At 46.1% G+C, this 17,899-nt stretch overlaps 1 protein-coding gene and 1 non-coding gene across 5 annotated transcripts; one reads left to right on the plus strand and one right to left on the minus strand.

The window, feature by feature from the left end:
- Position 1: 1 nt before the first annotated feature.
- Positions 2 to 16,121, plus strand: LOC123729251 (reticulon-2). 4 transcript variants are annotated; one of them, XM_045703534.2, is made up of 10 exons: positions 2 to 136; positions 1,315 to 1,368; positions 1,968 to 2,504; positions 2,946 to 3,158; positions 10,859 to 11,066; positions 11,780 to 11,918; positions 14,469 to 14,538; positions 14,832 to 14,878; positions 14,998 to 15,056; positions 15,292 to 16,121. In XM_045703534.2, the coding sequence occupies exons 1-10, from the start codon at positions 79 to 81 to the stop codon at positions 15,365 to 15,367; spliced, it is 1,461 nt and encodes a 486-aa protein (XP_045559490.1). In that variant the 5' UTR covers positions 2 to 78; the 3' UTR covers positions 15,368 to 16,121. The 4 variants fall into 4 exon arrangements, with proteins under 4 accessions (XP_045559490.1, XP_045559491.1, XP_045559492.1 ...); XM_045703535.2 differs by having other exon boundaries at positions 2,949 to 3,158; XM_045703536.2 differs by lacking the exons at positions 2 to 136; positions 1,315 to 1,368; positions 1,968 to 2,504; positions 2,946 to 3,158 and adding an exon at positions 6,399 to 6,529.
- Positions 9,572 to 9,643, minus strand: trnav-uac (transfer RNA valine (anticodon UAC)). Its single transcript has one exon. It is a non-coding gene; the product is annotated as a tRNA-Val (tRNA).
- Positions 16,122 to 17,899: the final 1,778 nt, after the last annotated feature.

The following is a 17,899-nucleotide window of genomic DNA, read 5'->3' on the forward strand; positions in this document are numbered from 1 at the left end:
GAGAGAGAGAGAGAGAGAGAGAGAGAGAGAGAGAGAGAGCGAGAGATCCAGAGGAAGAGAGGGGGGCTTCCAGACTGGATGGGCCCAACAGTGCCTAGATGGAGCATGGGCCAGGTTCTAGGATTCTCCCACTGCAGTGAGTGTGTCGGCTTCTGTCTGTCTGTCTGTCTGTCTGTCTGTCTGTCTGTCTGTCTGTCTGTCTGTCTGTCTGTCTGTCTGTCTGTCTGTCTGTCTGTCTGTCTGTCTGTCTGTCTGTCTGTCTGTCTGTCTGTCTGTCTGTCTGTCTGTCTGTCTGTCTGTCTGTCTGTCTGTCTTTCGCATCCCTATATATCTGTACAGCATCTGTAATAGCCATATGCGTGGCCATCGATCTCCCCTCTCTTTCTCTCGCTCCCTCCCTTGATAAACACATGGTTGAACGGATGGATTGATGCAGTGCTGTAGCAGACGCACCTTTTTCTTTTCCTTTGTAGAGACCTATTGCAGATGTGTGTGTGTGTGTGTGTGTGTGTGTGTGTGTGTGTGTGTGTGTGTGTGTGTGTGTGTGTGTGTGTGTGTGTGTGTGTGTGTGTGTGTGTGTGTATGCAGGTGTTTTCATTTTAGCCAGAGCTTCTTTCACAGTTACCAGCTGCTTGATTTATTGGATGATCTGAGGCGGCAGGCTAGCTAATGTAGTTAAGGCCTCACCCCTGCCTGCTCTGCCAGGGCTGGTCTGTACTGTAGGAGAGGGAACATAGTTAGCTGTTAGCATAGCGTATACAAACACCAATGAAATTGCTTTTAAAGACTGGGTAATGGCTTAGAAAAAGGCTACTCAAATACCTGGATTCGAGCCATGGATTCTCCTAAAAAATACAAACGCAACCGTTTTATTTCTTCTCTCAATCTCATCTCAATGTATTGAGATACTATAGAAACGCATTTACATGATTGGAAGTACGTAATCTGTCTGAGAATAGGCTATGTGTGGTAATGCTTTTGTGCACAATGTAATGCATTTGAATGGGATACAATGCTTTATATTGAGAGGAAAACGTATCTCGATAGTGTCTGCTCTCTAGCCTTACATGCAAATAGGCCTTGGTTAAAAGTTGCAGACATAGAAATAGAAGGAAGACAGGAGTTGTAGACATAGACGGTATAGAAGTGTCTCCAGTTTCACATAGAATGGCCAAATGGCAGTCCTTAATCAGTTGTTTTTTTGAGATACAAATTGTCTGTTTTGTAATGTACATTTCACAACTGTGGTTATGATAGTTCCCTAGCCAATGGTGATAGACATGTCTCTGATTAATCTTGTTCTTTTTCTTCCAGAGGAATATGGTTCTGTCTCCTCCACACCTGATTCAACACCTCCCTGCACTGAAGGTAACATCACACAATGCATACATACGGTACAGGTTTAGAAATGGACTACGTGAATGATTGGACTTTGTATGTGAGAATCATAATAGGAAAAAAAATTATATTATGACATGTCTACAAAGTCTCCAGGTGTAACCTGAAGTTGATTGTGCCCATTTGTTTGCTTGAATGCTTTTGTAGCCTTTCGGAATAATGAGATCTGGAAAGTTTACTCCCATCAAAAGTGTTTTGCACCTTTTGGATGTTGCCCTTTCATTCAGACAAAGCATGTTGTGCTTTATTGGGCGTTCAACTCAGCGCTCAAAAACATCAGAGGATATGTAGATGAGAGAGCAACGTCAAACGGCTTCTCTGTAGACATTAACGTCACAGAACATGTGATATGTTTATGGAATAATATTGTGTACTTCTATAGCTTTCTCCTTGGATTAAAGTTTTCACTGTAGTTTATAGCTAACTCTATAGCTTTTCTGTAATGAAAGCCTACACAATTTTCAACATATAACATTGACACAGGACAGAATAACAAATATAAAAATAAAAAAATTCTTAAATCAATATAGGTTTTACTTTAAGGCTTTTCCTGTGCCTGTTCTCTCCAGGTGGGAATGAGGAGTCTGAGCTGTACGACCTGCAGACGGCCAGGGAGTGGTCTGACGAAGAAGACGGGGGTCCAGAGGATGATGACGGTGGAGCTTCATCCCCCTCCATTTGGGGGACCCCGAGACAGAACTCCTTCGAGCCCACCTTCTCCTACATCGCCATAGCCGAGGCAGAGGCAGGCGGAGCCTCACGACATCATCGTGACTCATCATCAGGGAGCCGGCGGAGGGGCGGGGCCAGGGGAGGCCGCACCTCCCTGATCCGCACAGACACCGTGGAATCGCTCCTCCCCCTGGACTCCCCCGACGTGGAGTGGGACCCCCACACCTTCCTCACCCTAGAGGATGAGGATGAGGAGGAGAGGGAGAGGGAGGAAAGGGAGAGGGACGTCCACAGACAGACTGTGACAGTCCAGGCCTCTCTCCTAGATACTGAGATTGATCCTCAAGAGAGGGACACAGAGACCCAGAGAGAGGAGACGGAGCCCCTGGAGCCCCTGGAGCACCAGCACTACATTCCCTCTGACAGCCACCAGGGTGAGCCCACTATGGGGCAGTGGGGATGGGGTGGGGCTATCTAGATGAGTGGGTAGATGGGATCAGGGTAGATATACCTGCATGGAGCTACATTTACAAAAGCAGGAGATACTGCATCTTTTCATGCTTTCTAGACCCTGAAATCACACTGTGGGTGAGCATATTGCTCCAGGGTAAATGGGTGTAACCTCCATGTTTTAAAATGGGAAGTGTGTCCCATTTGATAGTACATAACTGTGACAGGCTTACGCACAACACAACTGAGTTGAGCTAATAATGCGTGCGTGCGTGCGTGTGTGTGTGTGACCACAGATGAAGTCAGGTAAATAATGACGTCATCAGATGAATGACATTTCCAGTTGATCTAATGCGACCTGCCTGTAGACTAACTTGATGCAGGGCGATGACATCGTCACAATTACCTTGTGTCCTGTTTCTCAGCAGCGTCACCGCCCCCTGAGGCTGAGTCCCTCGTAACCACGGAAACCACCGTCCCACTGCTCACGGCTGTGCGACCAAGAGGCAGCCTCACCGATGACGTGTCATCCACTTCCTCCACCTCCATTGGTCGAAACACTCAGGAAGAGCTGGTTAGCGAACAGTGGTTTTCAGCGCTCAACCTATCAGGCCCTACGATATGCACCCACATAGCAGGTAACGTTTGTAGCACATCTTGTCTATGTTTACGTGACTTTCCTATCTTGGATCTACCTTTGCATCTACCATCCCCTTGCCCGACTCATTCTATTTGACTTCTACTACATTATCTTACGTCCGATAGCGCGTCTGTACTGATAGTTCACGGCAATGCGGTCGTGTTAGAATGACGCCATCTGTCGGAAGACAATTACCCCTACCCTGTTACCTCCCTCTCATTTCTGTCCTTGATATGTTGCTGAGAGCACAAAGCCTTCCTCAATCAATCCTTTTCAAACGATAATGAAAATAAAGTAGATACACATTTCCCTCTCAGTGCCTGAGTAACATAGACCCTGGAATATATTTCGCTGTGAGCCCTGTGTGTCCCATTGTGTCCCCATGGCAAAATTCCCTTGGGATTCCAAGGGGTAATGGGCTAATTCCACCAAAAATCATTCCTGCTCTGTCTGTATGTGTCTGCTCGGACCTACACGCTAACACCCTAATCTTTCCGTATCCCTTGGATCACTGTACACATGATAAAGAGAATGTGAGACAGGGCAGTGAAGGAAAGAGGGGGGGAGAGAGAGAGAGAGACCAAGTGTGAGACATTAAATCTATCTTCTCTGGCCTCCATGGTCGATATGGATGACTCTTCAAGGGGGATGCCATTCAATATGGACCTCCGCCATATCCTCCAATCTTATTATAGTGGGTGGACTGGGGGGTGGCTGGCCCGGTGGCTGGTTGGGCTGGGTGTACTGTACTGTCCACCCCCCTCACACTGACCCTGGGTGATTAATGGCTGGTCAAGCTGTTGACAGGCTTTAAGGGTTTCTAGATATCATGTAAAGCGAACCATCTGGTTTCTGTATCAGAATGGGGCTGAATATGTCAGAACACATTTGACTCCCCATGTTTATTGTGAGGTTAGACTAGCTGGTTACAGGTTAGACTACCGCTATGCATATCTGAATATATATATGAGGTTATTTGAGAAAACATGCCATCTAGAACCTAAAAGGGTTATTTGGCTGTCATAATAGGAGTTCCCTTTGAAGAAGCCTTTTTGGTTCCATGTAGAACCCGTTTGGGTTCCACGTAGAACCATTTCCACAGAGGGTTCTACCTGAAACCAAAAAGGGTTCTCATATGGGGACAGCTGAAGAACTCTTTTTTCTAAGAGTTTGTACCTACTGGTAGGACGGTACTGTCTTCATCTCACAATAATGTGTTTTTACTTCTATACCTGCTCCTTTGTTAGCTGTTGTTGGTTCTGACTCTGCTTACATAAGTGTGTTATGTAATTCTCTGTCTGTGTCCATGTCCATGTGTGTTGTTTCTCTGAATGGGTGTGTGTGTCATCGTTGTCTGTGGTTTTGTCTCTTTGCTATCCACTATGGCTATCTACAGTAGCTCACAAAAGTGAGTACACCCCTCACATTTTTGTAAATATTTGAGTATATCTTTTCATGTGACAACACTGAAGAAATAACACTTTGCTACAATGTAAAGTAGTGAGTGTACAGCTTGTTTAACAGTGTAAATTTGCTGTCCCTCAAAATAACTCAACACACAGCCATTAATGTCTAAACCGCTGGCAACAAAAGTGAGTACACCCCTAAGTGAAAATATCCAAATTGGGTGTGTCAATATTTTGTGTGGCCACCATCATTTTCCAGCACTGCCTTAACCCTCTTGGGCATGGAGTTCACCAGAGCTTCACAGGTTGCCACTGGAGTCCTCTTCCACTCCTCCATGACGACATCACGGAGCTGGTGGATGTTAGAGAACTTGCACTCCTCCACCTTCCGTTTGAGGATGCCCCACAGATGCTCAATAGGGTTTAGGTCTGGAGACATGCTTGGCCAGTCCATCACCTTTACCCTCAGCTTCTTTAGCAAGGCAGTGGTCGTCTTGGAGGTGTGTTTGGGGTCGTTATCATGTTGGAATACTGCCCTGCGGCCCAGTCTCCGAAGGGAGGGGATCATGCTCTGCTTCAGTATGTCACAGTACATGTTGGCATTCATGGTTCCCTCAATGAACTGTAGCTCCCCAGTGCCGGCAGCACTCATGCAGCCCCAGACCATGACACTCGCACCACCATGCTTGACTGTAGGCAAGACACACTTGTCTTTGTACTCCTCACCTGGTTGCCGCCACACACGCTTGACACCATCTGAACCAAATAAGTTTATCATGGTCTCATCAGACCACAGGACATGGTTCCAGTAATCAATGTCCTTAGTCTGTTTGTCTTCAGCAAACTGTTTGCGGGCTTTCTTGTGCATCATCTTTAGAAGAGGCTTCCTTCTGGGACGACAGCCATGCAGACCAATTTGATGCAGTGTGCGGCGTATGGTCTGAGCACTGACAGGCTGACCCCCCAACCCTTCAACCTCTGCAGCAATGCTGGCAGCACTCATACGTCTATTTCCCAAAGACAACCTCTGGATATGACGCTGAGCACGTGCACACAACTTCTTTGGTCGACCATGGCGAGGCCTGTTCTGAGTGGAACCTGTCCTGTTAAACCGCTGTATGGTCTTGGCCACCGTGCTGCAGCTCAGTGTCAGGGTCTTGGCAATCTTCTTATAGCCCAGGCCATCTTTATGTAGAGCAACAATTCTTTCTTTCAGATCCTCAGAGAGTTCTTTGCCATGAGGTGCCATGTTGAACTTCCAGTGACCAGTCAGTATGAGGGAGTGTGAGAGCGATGACACCAAATTTAACACACCTGCTCCCCATTCACACCTGAGACCTTGTAACACTAACGAGTCACATGACACCTGGGAGGGAAAATGGCTAATTGGGCCCAATTTTGACATTTTCACTTAGGGGTGTACTCACTTTTGTTGCCAGCGGTTTAGACATTAATGGCTGTGTGTTGAGTTATTTTGAGGGACAGCAAATTTACACTGTTATACAAGCTGTACACTCACTACTTTACATTGTAGCAAAGTCTCATTTCTTCAGTGTTGTCACATGAAAAGATAAACTCAAATATTTACAAAAATGTGAGGGGTGTACTCACTTTTGTGAGATACTGTATGTGTATACTAACGCGTGTGTCTCAAGGTTTGTCTCTGTCTCGGGTCAATATACAGTATATGCATGTACTACATGTGTGAATAAGTGAATATATTTGGCATCTATCTTATCTCTGTATCTATCTGTCTATCTACGTTGTAGTCTACATGAGTCTTGAAAAGGGCGGGCCCTATTGGGCTGATTATTTTGGACTGAAAAGTCTCTGTACTGCTGACGGGGCAGGGGAGGCCAAAAACAGCTCAGCGTGGCAGGGAGAGAGCAGGGGGACTGAGAGAGAGACAAACAGAGAGAAGGGGGGATCGCCTGAGCAGCAACCAAAATGGCCAACATTAACGGTAAGACCCTGGGCTCAGAGAGACAAGAGGGAGATATTATGAGACGGTGTCAGTCGGCACACTGAGATCTATCAGTGAATTGACTAGGCGGGGAGGCAGGTGACCTATTCAATGGGCAAAGCAGTGTCTCGTTTCAGACATCGGCAAGATCAGGGCACAGTTAGAGTTACAGTACCTGTCGTCCTCAGCCGTCGGGGCGTTTCCACATGTAGGGACTGACCCCGTCTATCCAGTGTAGAGCCGTGCATTTAGTGACCGTGGCTTTGGAGAGGAGTCTGAACGTCAGGAGACCAGCTACAGCCGAGGGTCTTTGGGGAGATTTTTACCACTCACCGACCAGGAGTGTTTAAGACCGTTCCAACTTTGCAGAGGTGTGTGTGTCTGCCTGCTTATTGATGGGATTGTTTCAGGCGGGTTAAGAGTGTTTTTAGATGGTGGCGACTAGGGTTTTGACGATACCAGTATCGCAATATTTTTTCCATGGCAAAAAAATTTAACTCTTTGCTCCTTTAAAAACCTGCTCATCCTGGCCTTAGTGGTGACCATCCAGAGTTGTGTTATAGCTTGTTACAGCATGTTGGGACCATATATGTGATTATTTGTGTGTATGTAAGAGGCTAGTAGTGTGATGAGCTGGTCTGTGCCCCATCTGACAGGGTTACCTCTTTGGGCAGCAGGGTTGGCAGTAGGGTTGGCAGAGCCAAGGTGTTTCACAGGGCTACTCTGGGACTTCCTGCCTGCCCTGTAGTGTTAAAATGGCTGGGTGGTGGTTTTGGTTGTGGTGGTAAATAGGTCAGGCTGTGAATTGGTTGACTGGTGATTTTATTATGTTGTAGTAATGATTGAGTCAGTCAGTCAGTCAGTCAGTTAGTTCAGTCTGAGCAGTGCTGCATTGTATTTCCTCATGGTGTAAGAGTATGCTGAACTTGGCATAGATAGAGAAGTTTCTCTAAGATTATGGCAAATACAGCTTTCAATTTGGTCTGTGTGTGTGTGTGTGTGTGTGTGTGTGTGTGTGTGTGTGTGTGTGTGTGTGTGTGTGTGTGTGTGTGTGTGTGTGTGTGTGTGTGTGTGTGTGTGTGTGTGTGTGTGCGTGTGTGTGACTCCCCCCTTCCCACTTCATATTGTCTGTACTATTCTCAGAGAGTTCATTATATCACTATATTAACATTAACCAATATAGTCGTGGCTTAGTATAGAGTCAATCTATTGGACTGTCACATGAGGGGTTTGTTTTGCCCCGGCGTTAGTATAACTTGCTGTGGTATGTCTTCCATTTCTTAGTGCCCTTAGTCTGTGCATTTAACAGTGTTACCGTGTGCTGGTCAATGTTGCAAAGTGCCAACACATCAGAGAGCTGTATGCTACTGTACTGTAGTTCCACCTGTTGGGACAATGGGCAGGTAGGTCTCTGTGTAGGGAGGTCTCTGTGTAGGTAGGTCTCTGTGTAGGTAGGTCTCTGTGTAGGTAGGTCTCTGTGTAGGTAGGTCTCTGTGTAGGGAGGTCTCTGTGTAGGGAGGTCTCTGTGTAGGTAGGTCTCTGCGTAGGGAGGTTTCTGCGTAGGTAGGTCTCTGTGTAGGTAGGTCTCTGTGTAGTGAGGTCTTTGTGTGGACGTCTATGGGGAGGTGGGGGGGGGGGGTCTGCTGTTGAGGAAGTGGGGAATGTTTCATAAACCTCAGGCTTGGTTTTAACAAACCAAAATGACTGCTGTACATAGGAGATATTCAGTAATGCAGTGTTGGAAGCACTATCTGTCAAAAATAAAAAATTGTAACAGTTTTAACTAGGCTGGCTGGGTGTTTGTCTGTGTGGAAACGGAGAGGAGGCAGCACGGACTCTCTTTTATGTGCGTCAGGTAGCCTAGCAGTTAAGAGCGTTGGGCCAGTAACTGAAAGGTTGCTGGTTCAAATCCCAGAGCTGACCAGGTGAAAAATCTGTTGATGTACCCTTGAGCAAGGCACTTAACCCTAATTGCTCCTGTAAGTCACTCTGGATAAGAGCTTCTGCTAAATGACTTACATTCTAAAAAATGACTGGTTGTTGACAGGCACTGGGGGCTTTGGACGGATGGCTCAGGGATGACATAATAACGGGACACAGGGTGACCCGCTGATGGACTCCCAGGACAGCTCAAGGCAGGACGCTCACCTTATGGGGAGGGGGAGGACATTATCGTAAATCTCCCGACAATAAAGAATGCCCTGTCACATACGCCCATGTGAAATATATTCCCCTGCCCCAGAAACAGTTTGAAGCTTTGACGTCATGGCTCTTTTAAGACAGACACTGCAGAAAGGGAGAGATTGGTAGTATCAGGACAGATTCGATTGCAGAGAGGGCAGCTGATGCCTCTCTGGTTGTTGTTTTGAAAAACATACCAGCATACTTGCCCCAGCAGACCTTTACATCTGCTATTGACTGCAAGTCTTTATGGGCTGTTATGGTGTCTCTGCCCTTGGACTTTGGTACAGTGAGGGGAGAAGGGGCTCCTGCTCAGGAGTATAGTTTATATAAGCTAGATAAGCCTCTTCTACTTGCAGGGTAGGGAAAGCTCCTGGGTATTTCACCCCGTCTATCAGTAGGGTGGAGCCCTCTGTCTCTGAGAGGGTGGCTTGGTGCTGAACATTCTATGGATTGGTCAAAGCAGAGAAGTTTCAAGTTTTATTAGTCGTACGTATGGCATACGCATGGTATACATCGTCCAATGAAATGCTTACTTGCAGGTTCCTTCCAGACAATGCAAACAACAATGAGAAATAATAAAATATAAGAATACAAACAGAGTAAATGGCAGTAGAATACAATAAACATATTAGCATAAGTATAATACTGGAAGGCAAAATGTATAATGCAACATTTATATGTGTATTGCTTAAGAGGGGATGGGGGCAAGTATATACAACAGGAGTCTGGTAGCAGCGGTTGTGATGTGTGTGTAGCATTTACATTTGACATTTTAGTCATTTAGCAGACACTCTTATCCAGAGCGACTTACAGTAGTGAATGCATACATTTCATACATTAGATATTTTTTTCGTACTACTCCCCCATGGGAATCGAACCCACAACCCTGGCGTTGTAAACACCATGCTCTACCAACTGAGCCACACGGGACTGTGTGTGTGTGTGTGTGTGTGTGTGTGTGTGTGTGTGTGTGTGTGTGTGTGTGTGTGTGTGTGTGTGTGTGTGTGTGTGTGTGTGTGTGTGTGTGTGTGTGTGTGTGTGTGTGTGTGTGTGTGTGTGTGTGTGTGTGTGTGTGTGTGTGTGTGTGTGTGTGTGTGTGTGTGTGTGTGTGTGTGTGTGTGTGTGTGTGTGTGTGTGTGTGTGTGTGTGTGTGTGTGTGTGTGTGTGTGTGTGTGTGTGTGTGTGTGTGTGTGTGTGTGTACCGGAGGCTTTGAGGGTATTAATGCTGGTCAGGTATATCAGTGCACTCTATTTGAATTCCCAGGCTCACTCATATACTGATAGCCATGGAGTAAGGACCACATGTCTTTGTCACTACAGTTTACCACCTCCGAGTTCAGCTTCATTACACTGTGCTATCAGTGTGTTGGCTGTAATTACTCTGTTGGTTGGCCGCTACTGCTACTTATTCCATGGAGGGATCAGGCCAGGGGAGCCTCCATTTTGGCTCTGAGAGGGCCCAGTCGCAGTGGCTCCAGTTGCTGGGTGACTGATCGAGGGAGACGGACAGGGTGCAGAAAAGGGGTGGAAGCGGGCTTGAAGATTGTCAGCAGGTGCTCTCCGAGGCAACATTTAAATTCAGGGTTCCTGCTCCCTCCTCTCCTCTTTTCTTTCCTCTTCTCTCTCCTTTCATCTATAGAGTGCGCAGGCTATATTAAGCCCAGGCTAGGCTTGACATCTCCCCCTGCTCTATGTTTTCTCTCTGCCTGGTGATCACTGTCCCTCTGCGCTGCCTCCGCACAGCTGAAAGGCCTTCTGGCCCACTGAGCACTGAAGAGTCAAAGACAAACAGGGACTGACTGGCTGGTGATGCTGTGGGGTTTTTGTAAAAGGCACATAGGCAGGAACAGTGAGGAGGAGAGACTCTTGCAGCTCTGACTGTCCCTGCTGCCGTTGGCAACCAACTAAAAAAATCTGAGGAAGTGTCAGATGCATGGGCTTGTCCCCTCCCCCATCCTGCTTCAATGAAGACCATGTTGGCTTCCACTCTGTTTCTCATTGGTTTATACTTGAAGTGAACATGTAGACAATGCATCTAACTTTCTTCTTTTCCCACCTTTTCTCCCTCTTGTCAATTCCCCTCTCCATCCCTCTTACCGTCTATCCTTCTCTGGCTCCTCTGCTCTCTCCTCCTCCTCTCCTCAGTGATGGACCTGATCTACTGGAAGGACACAGAGCGTACAGGCATGGTATTCACAGGGCTGGTGGTGGGTTTGCTGTCCTTGTTCCAGCTCAGCATCATCACAATCATCTCCACCATCTCCCTGGGCGCCCTGTGCTTCACCGTCTCAGTCAGCCTCTACTATAAAATCCTGCACGTGCTCAACATGGGAGACGGAGTGCCCCCCTTCAAGTGAGTGGCTGGCCACCTGGCATGAGATGGGATAGAATGGGGATGGGGAAGTGTTCCTATTACACCTGGAGGGGGTTCTCCTCTCTCAATGCAATCATGTTCTCTCCTCTCCATTCTCTCTGTCAGTCCTCTCCTCTGCTCTTTTAAAAACATTTCCTCTTTTCTCCTTTATTATTGTCTTCTTCCGCTCGTCTTCCCCTCTTCTTTTCCTATTTCTTCTCGCCTTTCCTCTCCTATTTCCTCTCATCCCCCACTCCCTTCCACTCTTGTTTATCTCCTCTCTTCTCTAATAACATTGTGGGAGTGGCATTCAGGAATAGGTTCTTAATTGGCTGGATTCCCTCACCTCCCAAAATAAATCATGCCTGGGATCACAGTCCAGTGGGCTTGTCTTTAAAAAAACGGCAGTGTGTTTTTAATGTTTTTTTTTTTATAGGTTAACCACTGCTGTTTGACAAACTAGTTGATAGACGTCATCCATCATGATCTGAAAGGACATTTCTATTTGAATATCTGTGCTGATGGAAATCATTGAGGCGTAAGACGACAAACTGTGTTCTGCGTCAGGACCCTCGTGGCGACAATCGCTCATTTTCTAACCAACACTGCCTCTTTCCTCCTTCCCACTGGTCCTGAACTCTATCTCCCTCTCTTTCTCCATCACTCCCCCTCTATCACTCTCCTTTTCTACCCCGCTCTCTTTCTGTCCTTAGGGCGTATCTGGATCTGGACATTAGTTTCAGTGGGGAGCTGGCTGACCAATACATGCAGAAGACCATCGTTGCAGTCGTCTCTGCTGCTAACTCACTCAAGAATCTCTTCCTGGTTGGAAGCCTCTTCGACTCTCTCAAGGTGAGACTGCCTAGGTGTTGGATCTCGTCGATCTTCGTCTAGAAAGGGCCAGAATCTGGCAGTACCTTTTTTTAATATGCTCTCCTTCAAGAGCTCCTCTCAAGTCTCATTCATTCACTTAAAACTTCTTCATGGTTGGTGGGTCCCCTCTGGGACAGTTGAGCTAACGCGGGCTGATGCGGTTAGCATGAGGTTGTAAGTAACAATAACAGAAATGCAATGGTTCATTTGATAAGTCTAAACCTTTGCACATACACTGTTCCCATCTAGTGGCCAAAATCTAAATTGCACCTGGGCTGGAATAATACATTATGGCCTTTCTCTTGCATTTCTAAGATGATTGTACCAGATATTTTACCAGATCTATTTTGTTATATTCTCCTACATTCCTTTCACATTTCCACAAACTTCAAAGTGTTTCCTTTCAAATGGTACCAATAATATGCATATCCTTGCTTCAGGGCCTGCGCTATAGGCAGTTAGATTTGGGTATGTCATTTTAGGCGAAAATTGAAGAAAAGGGGCCGATCCTTATTAAGGTTCAAATAACTTTTTACACAAGGAAGCTCTTCAGAATGGCATAGACCTTTTGTCCCTCAAAACATGCCCTTTCTCTCTCTGCCTCTCTCTCTCTCTCTCTTTTCATCTCCTTCCCTTCTCCTCCTTGTCTCTTGAACCCCGTCCATGACCCTGTTTACAGGAGGCCATCTTGTCATTGTGGATTTACTTCAACTACTACATCTAGCTGTCTGGGCTCGACTCTCTTTCCTTAGAGCAGACATCCCTCCCTCCTCTTTCTCTATCCATATTTTTCTCTTCCTCTGCTCTGTACTGGCATCAGCCTGCCTCCCCGTTCACTGGAGATGACGACGTTGTCATGCCCACCGTCGTCAAATGACAAATGATGACTGTGTTTCCTAACAAGACCACTATCAAAGACCGCTGCTGTCATACCCACAACTCACTGTGGTTCATATGATTGTGATAATCATGTACATATAGTCCCGCTGCTTTAAGCGTTCCCTTGTTTTTGTTCGCATCGGAGTGTGATGCAAGCAAACTGGCAGCAAACACAATTGCAAGTTTGTAGAACGTTGGGATTTTATTGAATTGGTATCGGGGACGATGCGTCACATCGTAAGGGTAACAATAAGAAAGCAGTACAACTGTATCGTCCCCTTGCCAGTATACCTGAGAGCTCTTAAAGCATTGCAATGGTGTCCTTTTTTATGGAGGCTAAAACAACATAGTACTCAAGCAAAGGTTACTTTTAACAGTTTGCCAAAGGTTCTCGTCCTTTCCCTCTCCCCATCCTATGTATGTGTTTCATACAGAACATGTATGACATTTCTCTGTGTGTATTTCAGTTACACTCTAGGTCAGTCCTGACATATTGATGAAGCATGTTCCCTTGTCATGGTCATACAATATGTACGGCAAACTTCGACCAATAATTCAATAAAGTTCAATTCTAATCTGAATCTCAATTCGTTATCAAATGATAAAACGTTTCTGCTAGAAACCTTCCTTTTAGACTTCGTTCATTTTCTCTCCAGTTTACCGGGACAGTAGAAGGAAAACATTGGCACATTAAATCAACAACAGTCATGTGGCTCGCACCATAATGCTTTAGGGTTAAATGTAAATTTACAGCAGGAGTACTTAGTGTGACTTATCAGAGTTAGTGAGAGCCAGAGTGACTGTACCACGTAGCCTTAAGCCTGAGCCCCAGAAGCCGAAGAGCCCCTTGGTAAGAACCCTGACCTGGCCGGTATGTGACATGGGACACAGGTGGCTGTTAACCCAGTTACAGGGGGGTACGAGAGGAGTTTCGTCTTCTCTGAGAGGGGGGTGTCCCGTTTCAGGATGGGGGTAAGGGCCCAACCCACTGAGCTATATTACACCAACTCCACAAGGGTTATGGTGGATGACCTGGGAAATATGTACTCATTCATTTGTCAGGGACCATGTGCAATTTTGACATATGATGCGTGCATTCATTGACATTTTACATTTGAGTCATTTAGCAGACGCGCCTATCCAGAGAGACTTACAGTTAGTGCATTCATTTTAAGATAGCTAGATGGGACAACCACATTTCACAGTCCTAGTAAGTAAATGTTTCCTCAATTAGGTAGCTATCAGGAAAGTCAGAGCTAGTAAGGAGGGGGGAAAATTCAAGTGTGACTGTTAGATCACGAAAGGTTTTGGGGGGGGGGTGCGGGGGGGGGGGGGGGGGGGTTGCTGTGGGATTATTTCAAATACTCTTTGCAACACATTTGCCACAAGCTTATGCATTCTAAGTCTTTGGCAGTCCTGTACCACTCAGTTGGTAGAGCATGGCGCTTGAATCGTCAGGGTAGTGGGTTCCATTCCCGGGGCCACCTGTACTTCAAATGTATGCATGCATGACTGTAAGTTGCTATGGATAAAATCGTTTGCTAAATATATTTATATTTTGATGGAATTTGCAATGCTTATTGCCGAGAGTACATTTACATTGTGCATTGTGTATGTGGAGCTCACTGTGTTTCCTCCCGTTCTTTTCAGCTCCTGGCTCTGATTTACCTGTTGACCTTCCTGGGAGACCTGTGTAATGGCCTTACTGTGCTCATCATGGGTGAGAATCACAGACACAGTTAGAATCACTATTCGAATAACTTTATTGAATTGCCATTCAATAATCATGATGGCCATTTGTCCTGTAGAGACTGATACCATTGGTTGATGCATGCTGACATTGTCGAATATTGTACTTTGAGTATTTCAGTTGAAGACGGTGCTTATATTGTTTTATCAACAGCCTTTTGATTTGAATGAAAAGGCATGCCATGTTGTTAGTCTGAAGAAGCTATTTACTCAATCAGAAAGCTTAACACATGCCATCTCCTCCCTTTCTGTCTTCTTCTCCAGGTGTGATCGCTCTATTCTCTCTACCGCTGTTCTACAGGCAGCACCAGGTAAAATCTCACTCACGCTGTTGACAACTGCTCTCCTGATTTATTCAATGAAAGAAGGTACTTCTGTCAATTGTTCAAATGAAATGTGTTTCTCACCAATACCTCTTTTGATGTTCCAGGCAAAAGTGGATGGCTTCTTTGCAGGAATTCAGGCAAACGTTGACAACGTCAAGGACATGTGAGTATGGCGCCATCTTTCGGCACAACGGTGGCATGCAACATTCCTCTTTCCTTCCTGTAGTTTTCCATTGCAGCTCTGCAGACCCTGAACTGATTTCTGAATCACTGTGACATTTACTCAATTTGTAATGGCTGGTAGTATTGGAGAGATGGTATGGAAAAAGCCTATAACCTTTTATCAAATGACCAATGTAAATGAGATCATGTGATATTGACCCCTCTCTATAATACAGTCTCCACAGAATTGCCCAAGGGGGTGGCCCCACCCCTGACACAACCCCTGGCGGTGCCAAGCCCAAAACACAATGAAGAGTCATGGCGGACAGGAGAGGAGGATGAGGAGCAGAGAAGAGGAGGAGTTACAGGCTGTCACTCAGATGTCTTACTCAGCATTCTGTTCTCAGAGCTCCAGAAGGTGGAGCTTCTGAGATTGGGGGGGGGGGGGGGGGGTTGTGTACGGAGTCATGGGGTTGGGACATCATGATACTGTATACTGTATGGTGGGATAGGGTAGGTTGCTAGTGGGTGAGGATGAGGGAACGGGAGTGATATCTGGACGGGAGTTGTTGCTGTTTCGAAGGAAGGTTTAAGATACAGCTCGTGATTGTTGGTACAGCGTTAAATGACCTACATGGGTGATTGTGGCTTGAATGATACAGACAGTGGCAGTCCAGTAAAGTAATAAGACTGATTGGAACCTCGAACACTAGGAGACCTGTGTGTTCCTTATTGACAGCTGTATATCTGAACAGAGGGAAGTAAAAACTTCAGAATAGAGTCCAGCGGGACTGGAGTTCACCAGGAGCTAGGACAGGGTCAGTCCCGGGTCAGAGGTTAGAGTTCACCTAACTAGAGTTCATCATTATTAATGGCAGCCTAACACTTGGAATCAGGATGTGTGTGTGGTAGAGTGTGTATGTGTGTGTGAGGGAATGATGGCACTTTTGTGCTCATGACGAGTGTGTAAGTGTGTGTGTGTACACAGTATGTGTGAGTTGATATGCAGCTTGCTGATCTGAACCTGTTACCTGAGAGCTATTAAAACCACAATTTGTTCTTTTCATTTCAAATGTTGTGTTTCTTTTTGCCCACATAATCATCCCCACGTCTGAGATTTGTATTCAACGACGTTGAACGTCTTCCATTCTCATTTCACCAGTCTATACAACCAGTCAGGTTTCTAAAATGAACCCCACCTTCAACTGTAGTATGCAACAGCACAGTCAGAACCAGGCCTCTAAATGCCTTTTCTGAATGAATGAATGATAGAAAATGTACACAAAGATTGAGGTAAAATGAATTTGGGTAATACATTACTGAGTATTGAAGGTTATACCAGATCTCTGATGATGGAGTATTGAAACAATTATATGAATCTCCTTCATCGCAGAGGCGCACACATGTTCTTCTGGTCATGCATCAGAAGTATTTATGCAAAGGAGTTTAAAAAATAAAAGGGTAGGTGGATAATCTGAAGACCTACGAAGGGGGTAGTATTACCCAAACATTGAACCTCCATCACCCACACAGAGGGTACCTCTGGCCTAACATCTCGTGGACAGATGCACGCAACATAGGATGGTATCATAGAGTCTGTCAACAGACTGTGGGATGCAACGACTAACGAGGAACTTTGTGTGGAGATTTTTTCATCACTGATAATTTGGACAAATCAAGATTTCACAGGTCTTTGTATCTTTCAAATTTTGGAAGGGGAGGGGACATTTGGCCCATGCTTGAGCTGAGAGTTTCCGTTTAGGGGTGTGGAGACTTCGCTAGTCTCAGTATATTTTCTATGAAACTCAGCAAAAAAAGAAACGTCCCTTTTTCAGAACCCTGTCTTTCAAAGATCATTCGTAAAAATCCAAATAACTTCACAGATCATCATTGTAAAGGGTTTAAACACTGTTTCCCATGCTTGTTCAATGAACCATAAACAATAAATGAACATGCACCTGTGGAACGGTCGTTAAGACACTAACAGCTTACAGACGGTAGGCAATTAACGTCACAGTTATGAAAACTTAGGACACTAAAGAGGCCTTTCTACTGACTCTGAAAAACACCAAAAGAAAGATGCCCAGGGTCCCTGCTCATCTGCGTGAACGTGCCTTAGGCATGCTGCAAGGAGGCATGAGGACTGCAGATGTGGCCAGGGCAATAAATTGCAATGTCCGTACTGTGAGACGCCTAAGACAGCGCTACAGGGAGACAGGACAGAGCTGATCATCCTCGCAGTGGCAGACCACTGGTGTAACAGGTGTAACAACACCTGCACAGGACCGGTACATCCGAACATCACACCTGCGGTACAGGTACAGGATGGCAACAACTGCCCGAGTTACACCAGGAACGCACAATCCCTCCATCAGTGCTCAGACTGTCCGCAATAGGCTGAGAGAGGCTGGACTGAGGGCTTGTAGGCCTGTTGTAAGGCAGGTCCTCACAAGACATCACCGGCAACAATGTCGCCTATGGGCACAAACCCACCGTCGCCGGACCAGACAGGACTGGCAAAAAGTGCTCGTGGTTTTGTCTCATCAGGGGTGATGGTCGGATTCGCGTTTATCGTCGAAGGAATGAGCTTTACACCGAGGCCTGTACTCTGGAGCGGGATCGATTTGGAGGTGGAGGGTCCGTCATGGTCTGGGACGGTGTATCACAGCAGCATCGGACTGAGCTTGTTGCCATTGCAGGCAATCTCAACGCTATGCGTTACAGGGAAGACATCCTCCTCCCTCATGTGGTACCCTTCCTGCAGGCTCATCCTGACATGACCCTCCAGCATGACAATGCCACCAGCCATACTGCTCGTTCTGTGCATGATTTCCTGCAAGACAG

Source organism: Salmo salar, chromosome 20, assembly GCF_965601325.2.
Source record: "Salmo salar chromosome 20, fSalSal1, whole genome shotgun sequence".
In the NCBI taxonomy this organism is placed as follows: Eukaryota; Metazoa; Chordata; class Actinopteri; order Salmoniformes; family Salmonidae; genus Salmo; species Salmo salar.

Excerpts from the sequence above, each read along its gene's own strand:
- LOC123729251 (XM_045703534.2), top strand. The coding sequence starts at position 79 with ATGGGCCCAACAGTGCCTAGATGGAGCATGGGCCAGGTTCTAGGATTC. Across the intron at positions 11,919-14,468 it reads GCCTCTTCGACTCTCTCAAG|CTCCTGGCTCTGATTTACCT; the intron begins GTGAGACTGCCT and ends CGTTCTTTTCAG. Across the intron at positions 15,057-15,291 it reads GTTGACAACGTCAAGGACAT|TCTCCACAGAATTGCCCAAG; the intron begins GTGAGTATGGCG and ends TCTATAATACAG.